The sequence below is a fragment of the Notolepis coatsorum genome, assembly GCF_963971535.1.
Source record: "Notolepis coatsorum genome assembly, chromosome: 10".
Taxonomy (NCBI): Eukaryota; Metazoa; Chordata; class Actinopteri; order Aulopiformes; family Paralepididae; genus Notolepis; species Notolepis coatsorum.
In genome coordinates this window covers 6183823-6200961 of record NC_140174.1, presented here as the reverse complement: position 1 = coordinate 6200961, position 17139 = coordinate 6183823, and the positions used below count along the sequence as shown (strand labels likewise).

Genomic DNA, 17139 nt, shown 5'->3' with positions numbered 1-17139 from the left:
GTATGGGCAGGGTAATAGTAGAAAGACATAAATATAGGCAATAAAATGTACTCTGAATATAAAGATATGAGACAAATAAACAAAGTGTAAACAACGGTGCAGATCGGTTATATTATACGTTACAATAAATATAGGCAATAAAGAATTTAAATCTGGTATAATTATATTATACTATGAGTAAGAGTTAAAAAAAAAGTCCAGTCATGTGTATATTTTTTACTAGGGCTGTCAAAATGTATGCTTTAACTCTGGAGATTAATTAAAATGATTTAAAGCATTAAAATAAATTCATCTAGATTAATCTATGGAGTGAAAAATCTTCAATCTTAGCGCCGCGGATATAAGAAAGAGGTCTATAGCTGAGTCAATGTTGATGGTTTTGTTGAACATTTGTATTTCACAGGAGAGAAACTGCATTCAAAGAAAGCTATTAAAATAGTCTTTGAATCTAAATATACTTGTCTTTGTGTTGATTTTACACATAATTCCATGATTTTACTAAAGTAAATATCTGTTACAAGCTTCGGTCTTAAGTAGAAAAATGCTATTTTTAATCTAGATTAATCTAGATTAATTACAGAAAATTGTGAGATTAATTAGTAAAAAAAAATTGTATCTATTGACAGCAAAATAAATTACATTATTATCATGTCTCACACCCTCCCCTTGACCGGGACCCCTTCGGTGAGGACGAGGAGAACCTGTACAGCTTCCATAACGTCTCTCCCCCCCTCCCCCCTCCCCCCTCCCCCTCCCCCCTGCCCCCTCCCCCCTCCCCCCTCTCCCTCCCCCCTCCCCCCTCCCCCTCCCCCCCCTCCCCCCTCCCCCCCCCCCCCCCCTCCCCCCTCCAGGCCAAAGACCTGCTGGCGGCGAAGCTCCCCAGCTGGCAGGACAAGTGCAGCGACGCTACGGACGTGCCCGACACGGTGATGACCATGATCGAGGGGATCCAGACGCCCTCGTCCACCACCAGCACCCCGGAGCCCTCGCCCCTCCTCCTCCAGCGCTACAACAGGGTGAGTGTTCCCTCGTCCACCAGCACCCCGGAGCCCTCGCCCCTCCTCCTCCAGCGCTACAACAGGGTGAGTGCGCTGCTCTCTCAGATACACCGTAATAATAATAATAAGTCTTTGGGCCACAGTGATTTTAGAGATGAATGAATGAATGAAAAGTTTATTTTTGAACATGTAATTCTCCATTTCCTCCAAACAAATCACGTTGTTCCATCAAACCAAACAATCATAACAACAAATAAAAAACATTAAAAAAAAACATTAAAAAAAAAAAAAAAAAAAAAGGAATTATAAACAAAAGGTCAAGAGCAATGTGTTTGGTTAGCAGACATGTCCAAAAAAGGAGTAGAGGGAAGCTAAGCTTATTGATCCCTACCCCCTTACATTTATATTTGTTCTTCCGTTAATTTGACTAGATATAACATAATTTAGTATATTACAATATAGAATATACTTTTACTTATATTAAAAAAAACTTTAAAAAAAAACTTGATTCACTTGACAGCAGTGAATATAGTACAGCACTACATAACACAATATAGCATAACTTTGTTTATCCTCATTACTCATTTCTGTATTCATTTCTGAGATCATTTTGCATTTCGTCTCGGGGCATATTATGTTATATTGGTGTTGTTTACAGTTTGTCGCGCTGTTGAGTAACAATCCTGTGGGTGATAAAACTGTCATTAAATGGGTTATTGAGTTTAAAACGTGCGAGGTTATCGCTACTTGGCCACCAGCCAGGGGGGAAATTATGCTGTAATTCAGGCCTCTGAGATAAAGTCCACTGGCTGTTATTATTATGGCCTCCGGTGATTATTGTTACTGTGTGGGAGAAAGACACTAAACTCACATTAATGACTGTTGTAACACATTTGCCTTGATAACCACTTTACTGTCGTTGATCCTGAGGCTATTGTTATGTCCTTGTGCCAAAAACGCTCATGAGGATAGATTAGCGGTTGTTCTGTGTGGCACATGCAGTGCTCTCCAATTTTGTCAAAGTTTCTCTTTTTAAAAGGAGACCATAGAGTAGATTAGATTAGATTCAAATGTATTTGTCATTATACAGCATGTAAAAGTACGGTGCAACGAAAAGAGGTTTGGCATCCAACCAATGTGCGGATGTAACGGTAAAGTGCAACAGTAATATACAATGTACAGGTGATTAAACTGGGTAACCCAACCCCCTCCAATGTACAGTAAATGTCCTAACCCAATAATACACGAGACCCTCTTCTTGGGACCAAGTAAGGTTTTGTCGATAATCCAATGTACAGTTACCCCCCCACCGCACCTACCCAACCCCCCCCCCCCCCCCCCCCACCCCACCTCATCCAATGTACAGTTTCTTCGTCAAATGTATATACTCTCTTTTGTATCACAAACAGTACTGTATTTGTAAATCTGGTATGTCATAAATGTATAGATGTAGCAGTACTGTCTATCTGTATGTCATGTATGTTATGATGAATTGAAAATGGGGGACCCTGATGTAAACGAGACGAAAGTCTTTCTCTGGTCTGCATCCCCTTAACAATTGTGTGTATTGAGCTGTACTGTACTGTACCCATTCTGCAATCTGTTAATAAAATGTTCAATCAATCAATCAATCAATCAATCAGTATAAAATATATAAATTAGTACTACTGAGTATAGTGCTAATCAGATGTATGTAGTTAGTTATCAGTTGTAGTCTGGTGCAGTAAAGACTGTCATTTAACTTGACAATATACAGATACAGATACAGATACAGATGCAGATACAGTATGGGTCTGAATCAGAGGAATTTAATTGTGATTGTATGGTCTTACTGTTCTCCTCAGAACAACCTGGAGTCCGTGGGGCCCCCCCCTGCGCCGCAGCTCAAAGCCCAGCCCATCAGTCCACTGGCCAACATGTTCAGCCAAGAGCCTCGCTTCCCCGTCTTATCCACCTCGGACCTCAACTCAGGTACCACACTGCTGCTCGGAGACTGGCTTCGTCCAGTTCGCTCAAATCTGTATTTGAAATGTGACCCCATCCCTAATCCATACACAGTAAATTTCGCAGAGTAAATTTGACTCAAACTGAGTACATTTGACTCAAACTGTGTATAGTTAGGTATACACGCGTTACCGCTGGCTAGCTGCTATGTATAGTTAGGTATAAAAAGAATAGTGCCGGTAAAATAATTTTGCGTTAACTCGTTAATAGCGCAATAACTTTGACAACCTTAATATATATATATATATACTATATATATATATATATATATATATATATATATATATATATATATATATATATAGTATATATATATTATATATTTTATTTGACTTACTACTACTACCAATATTTAACACACACACACACACACACACAAACACACACGCACCCCTGCACTGCACCTTAACATGCACATACACTATACGCAAGACACTTTCTTTAAATAATTGACTATTTTATTTGATCTTACCTCACTTTATATTTGATTTGATTTGATCTTACTACTACTACTTATTGTTACCATTCATGTATTCATCGTTGTTTCTTAACCGTGCACCGTTGAGTCTGAGCTCAAAACACAAAAATGTCATTACCAGCAGCAATGCCCCTGTATTGTTGAGTATTTGACAAATAAAGAACTTGAGCGGCTGGGTGGCGCAGCGCAGATTGCGCTCGTCACCAATGCAATGAGAGACCTCCGGTCTCGAATCCTGGTGTCAGCATTGCCCTGCGGCTTGGGCCAGCCGACATACTAACTCGTTTTGGCTGAGTTAGCGGGAGGGAAGTCGATGGGGTGGTAATCTGGCGTTGTGGACAGCGACTCCTACAGGTCAGGTCAGGGGCGCCTGCTCAGCAAAAGACAGGAAGTGGTGAAGGCAGCGTGACCTCCCACGCGTTACACTTCACCAATGAGAGTCCGCTCTGTCAGGTGAAAAGAGAGCCGCTGGCTGTCTCCACATGTGTCGGAGGAAGCAGGTGGTGGACTTCAGGGTTCCCTTGACTGACCAGTAGGGGGCACATGCGCACAACGACCAGGTATGGGAGGGGGGGAATTGGCATAACGACTAAAATTGGGATGGGAGGAAAAGCACAGAAAAATCTGGCGGAAAAAAAGAGGATAAAAAAGAAAAATAAGGAACTTGAACTTAAAACACGTACTCACCGTCCACCACTGCCCCGCCCGCTCCCTCCCTCCCAGACCAGGGCAGCATCGGGGACATCAGTCTGTCCAGGTCCCCGTCCCAGTCGTCCAGTCTGAACCTGAGCAGCAGGAGGCCCCGCGTCAGGACCATCTTCCCCCACACGGCGGGGAACAACGACACGCTGCTCAGCTTCGACGACGGAGACGTCATCACCCTGCTCATCCAGGAGGAGAAGGACGGCTGGCTGTACGGCGAGCTGGAGAAGACGAGACAGTACGTGTGACCCTTAAACCCTTAAGACGCTTAAAAAGGAACACGTCAACGTTTTGGGGGAAATTAGCTTACCGTCTTCTCCAGAGAGAGATACAAGAAGATGGATACCGGTTTCCTCTCTGTGTGCGTTCAGTAGAAAGCTATCTGGCTGCACATTAGCCTAGCTTAGCACAATGAATGGAAGCGGACAGTGCCGGTTAGCCTTCGGGAGAGGTGTTAGTTGGACAATGCCTATAGGCTAACCGGCACTTGTGCTAAGCTAGGCTAACGTGCAGCCAGATAGCTTTCTACTGAACGCACAGAGAGGAAACTGGTATCTATCTTCTTGTCTCTCTCTCTGGAGAAGACGGTAAGCTAACCTCCCAACATTTTGGCGTGTTCCTTTAACCCCTAACTGCTCCCGATGAGCAGGTCGGCACCTTGCATGGCCGTCGGTGTGTGAATGTGTGAGTGAATGGGAGAATGTGAGGTATAAGTTGTAAAGCGTTTTGGATAAAAGTGCTATATATATATGCAGTCCATTTACCATTTATTATTATTATTATTATTATTATTATTATTATTATTATTATTATTATTATTATTATTATTATTATTATTATTATTATTATTATTATTATTTTTATTATTATTATTATTATTATTATTATTATTATTATTATTATTATTATTATTATAGTATGTTTATTACTTTATAATGAACTTTATTTAGTTTATTACAGATTTATGATGCTTACAACCAGCTCTATGGCAGACAGAGAAACTGGACACAGGAGACAGCAATAATATTAGCCGTTTACTGACTACGTAGTTTTATAACTGCTTTATAACCTGAAGTATGATAACTGGAAAAGATACATGTTATGGTTATGTGTGGATCTTTAGGATCTACTTAGCTACAGTATGTAAACGTGAAAAACCTAATTATTTCACTATACTTTTAGGCAGATCTCCATGACCTGGAAGGTTTCACTATAAGATCTATGGTTCATATATTCATTACTCAAAATGGGAAGTGGATGAACTCTGCGAACTATTCCTGATATTCCATACAGCATGTGACACACGCCGTCATCAGGTTTGTAGTCACTAGTCACCAGGCCACCGTTGTTTTGACAACGTGGGGATTTTTCACATTTCTCAGGTGGTAATACTAGTTCCTACATTGTGTGTATGTTATATAATATTGGTCTGTTAGCTACAGTAATACATCTTGGTTGGAAACACAGGGCATGTTAGGCATGTATGCTTGACGTGACAGAACTACGGCCCTCTCTCTCTCTCTCTCTCTCTCTCTCTCTCTCTCTCTCTCTCTCTCTCTCTCTCTCTCTCTCTCTCTCTCTCTCTCTCTCTCTCTCTCTCTCTCTCTCTCTCTCTCTCTCTCTCTCTCTCTCTCTCTCTCTCTCTCTCTCTCTCTCTCTATATATATTATAGTATATATAATTAGGGATGTCCGATATTATTGGCCTACCGAATATTATCGGCCGATATTGGCATAACATTTTGACATAACATTTTCTTTTCTTTTTTACATTTATTTACCCATGCAAGCAAGTAAGAACAAATTGCATATATCGGTATCGGTTGATATCGGTATCGGAAATTAAGAGTTGGACAATATCGGTATATCGGTATTGGTAAAAAAGCCAATATCGAGCATCCCTAATATATATATATATATATCACAACTCTCTCTCTCTCTCTCTCTCTCTCTCTCTCTCTCTCTCTCTCTCTCTCTCTCTCTCTCTCTCTCTCTCTCTCTCTCTCTCTCTCTCTCTCTCTCTGTATCACAACTCTCTTATCTCTCTCTCTGTGTCTCTCTCTGTATCACAACTCTCTCTCTCTGTGTGTGTCCTCTCTCTCTCTCTCTCTCTCTCTCTCTCTCTCTCTCTCTCTCTCTCTCTCTCTCTCTCTCTCTCTCTCTCTCTCTGTCCCTCAGCAACAATCTTTATTTACCCAGGGTAGGTCCTGTGAGCACGAGTGCTCTTGTTCAGCAACGCCCTGCTTCACAATCACACATAGAATCACACCTGGGAGCTGCCCAGTACAACCACAGTCTGACACTGTTGGCCACTAGGAGCTGCCCAGTACAACCACAGTCTGACACTGTTGACCACTAGGAGCTGCCCAGTACAACCACAGTCTGACACTGTTGACCACTAGGAGCTGCCCAGTACAACCACAGTCTGACACTGTTGACCACTAGGAGCTGCCCAGTACAACCACAGTCTGACACTGTTGGCCACTAGGAGCTGCCCAGTACAACCACAGTCTGACACTGTTGACCACTAGGAGCTGCCGGGTACAACCACAGTCTGACACTGTTGACCACTAGGGGGCTGCCCAGTACAACCACAGTCTGACACTGTTGACCACTAGGAGCTGCCCAGTACAACCACAGTCTGACACTGTTGACCACTAGGAGCTGACCAGTACAACCACAGTCTGACACTGTTGACCACTAGGAGCTGCCCAGTACAACCACAGTTCTGACACTGTTGACCACTAGGAGCTGCCCAGTACAACCACAGTCTGACACTGTTGACCACTAGGAGCTGCCCAGTACAACCGCAGTCTGACACTGTTGACCACTGGGAGCTGCCCAGTACAACCACAGTCTGACACTGTTGACCACTAGGAGCTGCCGGGTACAATCACAGTCTGACACTGTTGACCACTAGGAGCTGACCTGTACAACCACAGTCTGACACTGTTGACCACTAGGAGCTGCCCTGTACAACCACAGTCTGACACTGTTGACCACTAGGGGCTGCCCAGTACAACCACAGTCTGACACTGTTGACCACTAGGAGCTGCCAACCACAGTCTGACACTGTTGACCACTAGGAGCTGCCCAGTACAACCACAGTCTGACACTGTTGACCACTAGGAGCTGCCCAGTACAACCACAGTCTGACACTGTTGACCACTAGGAGCTGCCCAGTACAACCACAGTCTGACACTGTTGACCACTAGGAGCTGCCCAGTACAACCACAGTCTGACACTGTTGACCACTAGGAGCTGCCACAACCACAGCCTGACACTGTTGACCACTAGGAGCTGCCCAGTACAACCACAGTCTGACACTGTTGACCACTAGGAGCTGCCCAGTACAACCACAGTCTGACACTGTTGACCACTAGGAGCTGCGGGTACAACCACAGTCTGACACTGTTGACCACTAGGAGCTGCCCAGTACAACCACAGTCTGACACTGTTGACCACTAGGAGCTACCCAGTACAACCACAGTCTGACACTGTTGACCACTAGGAGCTGCCCAGTACAACCACAGTCTGACACTGTTGACCACTGGGAGCTGCCCAGTACAACCACAGTCTGACACTGTTGACCACTAGGAGCTGCCGGTACAACCACAGTCTGACACTGTTGACCACTAGGAGCTGCCCAGTACAACCACAGTCTGACACTGTTGACCACTAGGAGCTGCCCAGTACAACCACAGTCTGACACTGTTGACCACTAGGAGCTGCCCAGTACAACCACAGTCTGATACTGTTGACCACTAGGAGCTGCCCAGTACAACCACAGTCTGACACTGTTGACCACTAGGAGCTGCCCAGTACAACCACAGTCTGACACTGTTGACCACTGGGAGCTGCCCAGTACAACCACAGTCTGACACTGTTTACCACTAGGAGCTGCCCAGTACAACCACAGTCTGACACTGTTGACCACTGGGAGCTGCCCAGTACAACCACAGTCTGACACTGTTGACCACTAGGAGCTGCCGGGTACAACCACAGTCTGACACTGTTGACCACTAGGAGCTGCCCAGTACAACCACAGTCTGACACTGTTGACCACTAGGAGCTGCCAACCACAGTCTGACACTGTTGACCACTAGGAGCTGCCCAGTACAACCACAGTCTGACACTGTTGACCACTAGGAGCTGCCCAGTACAACCACAGTCTGACACTGTTGACCACTAGGAGCTGCCCAGTACAACCACAGTCTGACACTGTTGACCACTAGGAGCTGCCCAGTACAACCACAGTCTGACACTGTTGACCACTAGGAGCTGCCCAGTACAACCACAGTCTGACACTGTTGACCACTAGGAGCTGCCCAGTACAACCACAGTCTGACACTGTTGACCACTAGGAGCTGCCCAGTACAACCACAGTCTGACACTGTTGACCACTAGGGGCTGCCCAGTACAACCACAGTCTGACACTGTTGACCACTAGGAGCTGCCCAGTACAACCACAGTCTGACACTGTTGACCACTAGGAGCTGACCAGTACGACCACAGTCTGACACTGTTGACCACTGGGAGCTGCCCAGTACAACCACAGTCTGACACTGTTGACCACTAGGAGCTACCCAGTACAACCACAGTCTGACACTGTTGACCACTAGGAGCTGCCCAGTACAACCACAGTCTGACACTGTTGACCACTAGGAGCTGCCCAGTACAACCACAGTCTGACACTGTTGACCACTAGGAGCTGCCCAGTACAACCACAGTCTGACACTGTTGGCCACTAGGAGCTGCCCAGTACAACCACAGTCTGACACTGTTGACCACTAGGAGCTGCCAACCACAGTCTGACACTGTTGACCACTAGGAGCTGCCCAGTACAACCACAGTCTGACACTGTTGACCACTAGGAGCTGCCCAGTACAACCACAGTCTGACACTGTTGACCACTAGGAGCTGCCGGGTACAACCACAGTCTGACACTGTTGACCACTAGGAGCTGCCCAGTACAACCACAGTCTGACACTGTTGGCCACTAGGAGCTGCCCAGTACAACCACAGTCTGACACTGTTGACCACTAGGGGCTGCCCAGTACAACCACAGTCTGACACTGTTGACCACTAGGAGCTGCCCAGTACAACCACAGTCTGACACTGTTGACCACTAGGAGCTGCCCAGTACAACCACAGTCTGACACTGTTGGCCACTGAGCAACTCCACTGGAGCAGTTTGGGGTTAAGTGCCTTGCTCAAGCGCACTTCAGCGGTTGGTGTTGAGGGATGGGAGAGAGTTATTAATTGACGCCCAGATTTCTCCTGCCGGTCCAGGGGATCGAACCAACGACCTTCCAGGTCACAAGACTGCTCCTCTAACCTTTAGGCCACCGCTGTGCCCAATAAGAGACACTTGTCTTATAGGCTGGACAAGATATGCCTCCTAAAGTGTGTAAACGGAAGTACAGGAAGTACAGGCTACAGGCTTTCCGGTTTCGACAAAACAATTATAGAAACGTTATAGAAACGCAATTATAATTATAGACAATTATAGACAACAATTATAGAAAATGCAAAGCCACTGCAACGGCTTTGCCTGAAGAATTTACTACATGACCGGGACGTTCTAGCTTGTTTGCCGACAGGATTCGGGAAAAGTTTGGTCCGTTCGGAGGCAGCTTCCAGGGGAAGTACATACACCGGAAATTCTACCCCATACACACTTTCGGCCGTAGTTCTTTACCAGGCGTTATCTCACGGAGGAGATACAACTGGGAACGCGGTTACTTGTATTATAACACAGCTACACATGATTGGTTTATTTTCTTTGCCCTTGGCGAGTAATGATGAGGACGACGCGTGAATAAGCCGGCGAATATAGGCAATCAAATCTGACCTGAATATAAAAACACGAGAACAAATAAACAGTGTAAACAATATAATTAACTCAAAAAACGTATTAAAAAAAGTGTAAACAGATGAGGGTCTGTATGCCCTATCGGTTATATTACGCACTTCTTACTCCCTCCTTCAACCATTATCTGAAATTTAAAAAAAAAAGAATAAAAAAAAAAGATTATAATAAAAAATTAAAATAATAATCTAACCCTAACTAACCTTACTGTCATGCACTTGTCCTAATAAACTAACCTACAAGTAAGACACACACATACACACTCCTCTCACTCACACACAGCGATCAGAGTAAGACACACACACATACACACTCCTCTCACTCACACACAGCGATCAGAGTAAGACACACACACATTCACACTCCTCTCTCTCACACACAGCAATCAGAGTAAGACACACACACATTCACACTCCTCTCACTCACACACAGCGATCAGAGTAAGACACACACACATACACAAATGACACAGTACACACCTCTCACTCACACAGCGATCAGAGTAAGACACACACACAAATTACACAGTACACACACTCCTCTCACTCACACAGCGATCAGAGTAAGACACACACACATACACACACACACGGACTCCTCTCACACACAGCAAACAAAAGTTATTTAAAGTACACTTCCACTTTAATTTGTATTATTTAATTTATTTATCTTGTTATGAGTGATTGCTGTATTGTTCTTCAAATACATTTTCATTTAAAGTGGCTTAAAGATCCAAATTCAAATGTTTCATGAGTCATTATTTTAATTTGCTATGGGATCATCATGTTATGATGTTGTTGTTTGGTCCTGACAAGAGTCTAAGTCTGGGGTGATGGTAGACAAGCAACTCTGAGGTCATGCTCAATGTCCAATCTGTTCCTCTGCTCTGTCTTCAGCTGGACCAGAGCTGAGAAGCCACTTTCACAAAGATAGGTAATTTAAAAAAAAAAAAAAATTGTTGTTTACATTGGTTTTCGATTAGTCGACTAATCGAAAAAATAATCGGCAGATTAGTCGACTACCAAATTAGTCATTAGTTGCAGCCCTACTACACTGTAACACGCAACACTTTGATGAACATTGTTACTCAGCTGATAGAGTCCTGATGACTTGCCGTACAGAACTTGTAAGTCGCTTTGGATAAAAGCGTTCAGCTAAATGACTAAATGTAAATATTATACGTTACAATGAATATGTCTATTTAACTTTTTTGTCTTTCTTCTTCAGTAGAGCAGTTGAGGGGGTCTGAGAGCCCGCAGCACAGATCTGCAGAGTCGCCTCTAGGTCACCTGGGTAATTACTGTCAGCGCTGACGACCAGTCACTCTCCCCCACTCTGGCCCTCGGTGCTGAGTCACTCTCCCCCACTCTGGCCCTCGGTGCTGAGTCACTCTCCCCCACTCGGGCCCTCGGTGCTGAGTCACTCTCCCCCACTCTGGCCATCTGTGCTGAGTCACTCTCCCCCACTCTGGTCCTCGGTGCTGAGTCACTCTCCCCCACTCGGGCCCTCGGTGCTGCAGGAGGAACGCGGGAGAAAGGATGATTCAGCGCGTCCAGCTCTTTGAAGCTATAGTTTTTACATTGTCACTCAGAAGAGGTTGGATAAAAACCTCCTCATTGAGCTTCATTGTGTCTCCTTTAAAAGTTGCTTTCTTGGGTGGCCGGGTGGCGCAGCGGACTAAGCGCCTGCCCACCACCACAGAGATGGGTGGGATCGAATCCAGCTGTGGTGCCTCCGGCTTGGCCGGCCGTCCATACTGACACAATTGGCAGTGTTAGAGGGTGGGTCCTGGTCGTTGTAAACAGCGACTCCTACAGTTTGGTCGGGGCGCCTGCACAGCAAGGGAAGGATCTAAGAGAGGTAGTGTGACCTTCCACACGTTACACTCTCCCAGTGAGAGTCCGCGCTGCCAGGTGAAAAAAAGCGGTGGGCTGGCTACACATGTGTCGGATGAAGCATGTGATAGTCTCCGCCCTCCCGGACCGACGGTAGGGGGTAGAGTGCGCAACGACCAGGAAGGGGATTGGGAATTTGCATAACGACTAACATTGGGATGGGAGAAAAACGAAAAAAAAAAAGAAAAAAATGCTTTCTTTAAATGTTACTCATTATCGGTTAACGGGGGGCACATCACGGTGCACATAGAAATCTGTTCCTTAGCAACAAATCTGATACTTGGGCTCGATATGCCATTCTTCTCTCCTGTGTAGCTAGCTACTTTATCATATCTATCATCATAACCATTATCATATCCGGGCATGGCCACCTTCATTTCACTACATGTCTGGATGTGTATGTGACAAATAAATAAATCTCTTGAATCTTGAATCTTGAATCTCAAATCTGCATAACCTCATCTGACTTTAACCATAGATTCACCACAGGTTCACACAATGGTTGACCCGACCGGACGTTGTGTAAACGTCACTTTAACCTCTTAAGCCCTAGCCATATTTTCAGAAAATGTGCCTAAAACTAAAAGTAGATACTGTTCCCAAGTAAATGGAAGGTTTCTCCACCTCTACAAGGATCATTTGCATGTTCTGTTTGCACACTCACAGCCACGCTGATTTGGCAAAATGATATCCAGCCGTTTTCGTTTGAAACAACATTTAGTCAGAGGAGTGTCAGGGTTTCTCCATGGAGCCCGTTGTACTTCTTTTTTTCGGCGCAGCAGCTCGTGCAGGTAGTGGGCAACTTAGTCACGTGACTCAGTTGGCATCGCTGAACACGGTATGTTTGTAAACAGCGAACAGGTCTATAGATATTGACTGTACTGTCCAAGATCATTGGGGAAAAAAACATGTAAATTCAGTTTTTGGGTGGATTTTCCCTTAACTGTACTTAACTGTACACAGCCTATTGTTATCTGTCTATTGTCTTCTAATCGTCCTCCTGACACCGTTGGGGTGCGTTTGTTTTTCTTCCAGGCGGGGCTGGTTTCCCTCTTCTTACTGCAGACCTTGCACCGAGCCGGCGGTCTCCAACAGGTACAAAGCACAGCACACTATTTTCAACAACCCTCGGGTCTGTTTTGGTATGATTTGGTACCGCCATCTGACGTGCGTGTCGTTGTGTCTTTCGAACAGCACCCTGGGCACCCCCGTGCGTAGTCTGAGCGTGGCCAGCCTGCCCGAGGAGGGGGGGGAGCCCGTCCTCCTGCCGCCCGCAGATTACAGCGACGACGTGCCCTCCAGCCTCTCCACGCCCTCGCCACAGGACACGGTCAGTGCCTCTCTGGATCCTGGTGTCTTAACCCATTCACTACCACACTGCGAAGGGTTAACGCTGTCACTACCACACTACAGACGGTTAACCTTTCCCTAACACACTACAAAGGGTTAATGCTTTCACTACCACACTACAGGCGGTTAACCTTTCACTACCACACTACAGACGGTTAACCTTTCATTACCACACTACAGAAGGTTAACCCTTTCACTACCACACTACACAAGGTTAACCCTTTCACTACCACACTACACAAGGTTAACCCTTTCACTACCACACTACACAAGGTTAACCCTTTCACTACCACACTACAGAAGGTTAACCTTTCACTACCACACTACAGAAGGTTAACCTTTCACTACCACACTACAGACGGTTAACCTTTCACTACCACACTACAGACGGTTAACCTTTCACTACCACACTACAGAAGGTTAACCCTTTCACTACCACACTACAGACGGTTAACCTTTTCACTACCACACTACAGACAGTTAACCTTTCACTACCACACTACAGAAGGTTAACCTTTCACTACCACACTACAGACGGTTAACCTTTCACTACCACACTACAGAAGGTTAACCTTTCACTACCACACTACAGAAGGTTAACCTTTCACTACCACACTACAGACAGTTAACCTTTCACTACCACACTACAGAAGGTTAACCTTTCACTACCACACTACAGGCGGTTAACCTTTCACTACCACACTACAGACGGTTAACCTTTCACTACCACACTACAGACGGTTAACGCTTTCACTACCACACTACAGACAGTTAACCTTTCACGACCACACTACAGACGGTTAGCCCTTTCACTACCACACTACAGGCCGTTAACCTTTCACCACCACACTACAGAAGGTTAACCCTTTCACTACCACACTACAGACGATTAACCGTCTGAAGTGTGGTAGTCGTGAACGGGTTAACCTTCTGTAGTGTGGTAGTGAAAGGGTTAAACTATGATCCTGGGTCCCGTGACGTGAAAGGGTTAAGAAATCATGCTCTAGTCTAGAGAAATACACACCTAACAAACAATACTGTGTGTCCTCATCCTAACCCGGGTGGGCGGTTGGGAGCTTGGCGTTGACTAATGTGTGTGTATTTGTATTCGTACGTCAAAGAGAGAGAGAGGAGAGAGGTTCCTGTCACGTTGGCTGTTCTGGCTCAAGGAGAACTTACTTACCTTATTTATTTAAGAAGCTTGTGTTTGTTTTATATCCATCTTTTAGGGCTGACCCCTATTAGTCGATTAGTCGACTAATCGGTCGAAAGGAGCCGTAGTCGACTGTCACTAGCCAACCTCTTAGTCGAAAAAATAATATATATAATAATAATATTTATAATGTTTTAATTTTTAATTTTTTTATCATTCTTTCCAAAAGAAAAGAGGCCTAGAAGCGTGGCTAACGCTAATGGCACGCATACCAGAGGCTAACTGCCTACGAAAACAGGCACAGAGGCACTGAAAGAGGATTTCACCCATTTAATGAACACACTAGACTAGACAAATATCAAAATGTATCCATCAGTGGACCAATTGCATGCTTTTGCAGAGGACAAGAGGCCTTCAGTCGACTCCTTCAGACATTAAGCACCCCCACAGCCCAAATGGAACGTTAATTTTTTTTATAATTTTTTTAAACAAAAAAATATATATAAAAAATAATATCCTTTTTATTTAATTTTTTTTTGATGACCAATAGTCGACTAACGGCACATTTTGGCCAATCATAGTCGACCATCCGAATCCTTAGTCGGGGACATTCAACCGTCTCGAGAGGTTGGAGATAGAGACAGCCGCGTGCCATTATCCTTGGGTTCAACAGCCTAGAAAAACACAGTCGATGGTATTGCACTTTGTTTAAATTTTTTGTTTTTGGTCAGGTGTGTGGCCTGTTGGAGTTTAGTAACTTATTTAAACGTTGAATGTGTCCAGACCTCTCGGAGCCTGAGGTGTGGCCAGCGATAGCGATCCCTCCCCACACATCCCCATTCAACTCCAACCCACACGCCAAACCAAAACAAAGAATTTAAATTAAGTGCAGTACCAAGTGGGGCTCTTTTGCCAAGAAGTCGCTGTTTGACATCATTACAGATTCTACCGTTAAAATAAGTGTCAAGTAGCTCTACATTTTGACGGTTATCACTGATATATACAGTAGAGTGTTTGGTCAGTAACATGGGTCTCCCAGTCCCCTCCACTGTAAAGTAACAGATTACTTTACTTTGCACATATTTGCTTAAAACTAGGTTTTATCTCTTATTTTTGTCAGACCATTTTTGCAGTGTGGAGTTCTCTCTCCTGGTTGGATAAAGTGGGAACGGGATACCAGAACATTTATTTTGTGTGGAGGGACTTGGAGACCCATATGTTACTGACCAAACACTGATGGCTGTCAGAATGTAGAACTATTATTTTTATATTATTATTAAAACAAATGTTTTTAAGAATACCACTTATACTTAATATAAAACATGTAACTTTTGTTAAGACATCTGTGCCGTCGAAAAAGTACTCAGGTGCAAAAAGTTGAATTAAAAAGACCTTTTGGTCCTCACACCTCCATCATCCCTTCAACAGTGTCACCACGCGGTATTGCCCAATCAGAACCACTGAAGCCAGAAATTTAGATAATCTTTATTGTCATACGGCTTCACAGTACAGAGCTCTGCACAGGCGCACCAACCGACCTGTAGGAGTCGCTGTCCACAACGTCCGATCCCCACCCACCGGCTTTCCCACCCTCTAACACTTGCCAATTGTGTTAGTATGGACGACCAGCCAAGCCGGAAGCAACACCGAGAGCTGGGCTCGAACCCAGCATCTCCCTGCGTTAGTGGCGAGCGCCTTGCCCACTGCGCCACTTAGCCGCCCCACATTAATATTATTTTAACTGATTTAATAGATCTGTTATCAGCACCTGGCTGCACAGTCATCGTTCCACACCCTCAGGTCAGAGCACACAGTCAGAAACACACCTTGAAAGCCACCACAGGGAGACAGGGAAGGGCATGAGTTTGTTTTCCATGACTAATGTTTTCCCGGATCGAGGGCTCGCATGAATTCCTTGAGGGGTGATCGATTACTCATTTAGGGAAATCATTATTATTCTTTTCTAACACATGCATCTCGACACATTGAGCACCACAAGCTTCCCCCATCCTTCACTGTTTAGCGCCAGCTTTTCGTGACCATTTTTCGCGATATTTCACGATCTTTGCGGAGCTATTGTATATTCTATATTATAGATATGGAGACAATAGTATGGCTCATTTGACAGACACTATTTCTAGCCTAACATGTAAAAAGAGAGTTTGTTTCTACACACTGTAGTTTGTAGTTTATTACACGCTAAACATCGTCCATTTCCAAGATAATCCAGTCTTTTTCCATAGATCGCGAGATAAAAACACGTTATATGCAATAAGCCCAAACCGTTCTGGTTGATCCCCTGAAACTCCAAATACTCCCAAATCAAAGGTATATACCATGTACACATGTGCCTTCACAAAATTATCAAGGGGGGGGGGGTAGTCTTACCCCGAAAATGCTCTGTAAAGGTTTGGTAAAATAGACATAGGGGGTCCTTACCTTAGCCAGAAGGTAATCCAAAAAGAATAATTCCAATGATCCCATCGGCGATTGCGATTAATCGTTTATATGTAATTACACATGTTTACGGGACACTATAGGTTTTGAGGCAAGTAGATCTGCTAGCGATTGCTTTGGAAGAGCTCCTCCCCCTCAGAGCGAGTCTTGATGGTCCAGTTCATTCATTGCCTCTCCTGATCCATTTCTTTCTGAGTTCAAAAGGTAGGCGATACTGCCACCTGGTGAGAT

At 44.7% G+C, this 17139-nt stretch overlaps 1 protein-coding gene across 1 annotated transcript in view; it reads left to right on the top strand.

Annotated features, from left to right (window-relative positions):
- baiap2l1a (BAR/IMD domain containing adaptor protein 2 like 1a) overlaps positions 1–17139 on the top strand; it is a 121222-nt gene that overhangs the window by 88917 nt on the left and 15166 nt on the right. The window contains exons 6-10 of the mRNA XM_084322327.1: positions 852–1082; positions 2843–2969; positions 4204–4420; positions 12984–13043; positions 13143–13278. Of these exons, the coding sequence (XP_084178453.1) occupies positions 852–1082; positions 2843–2969; positions 4204–4420; positions 12984–13043; positions 13143–13278 (771 nt within the window). The remainder of the gene's footprint in view (positions 1–851; positions 1083–2842; positions 2970–4203; positions 4421–12983; positions 13044–13142; positions 13279–17139) is intronic.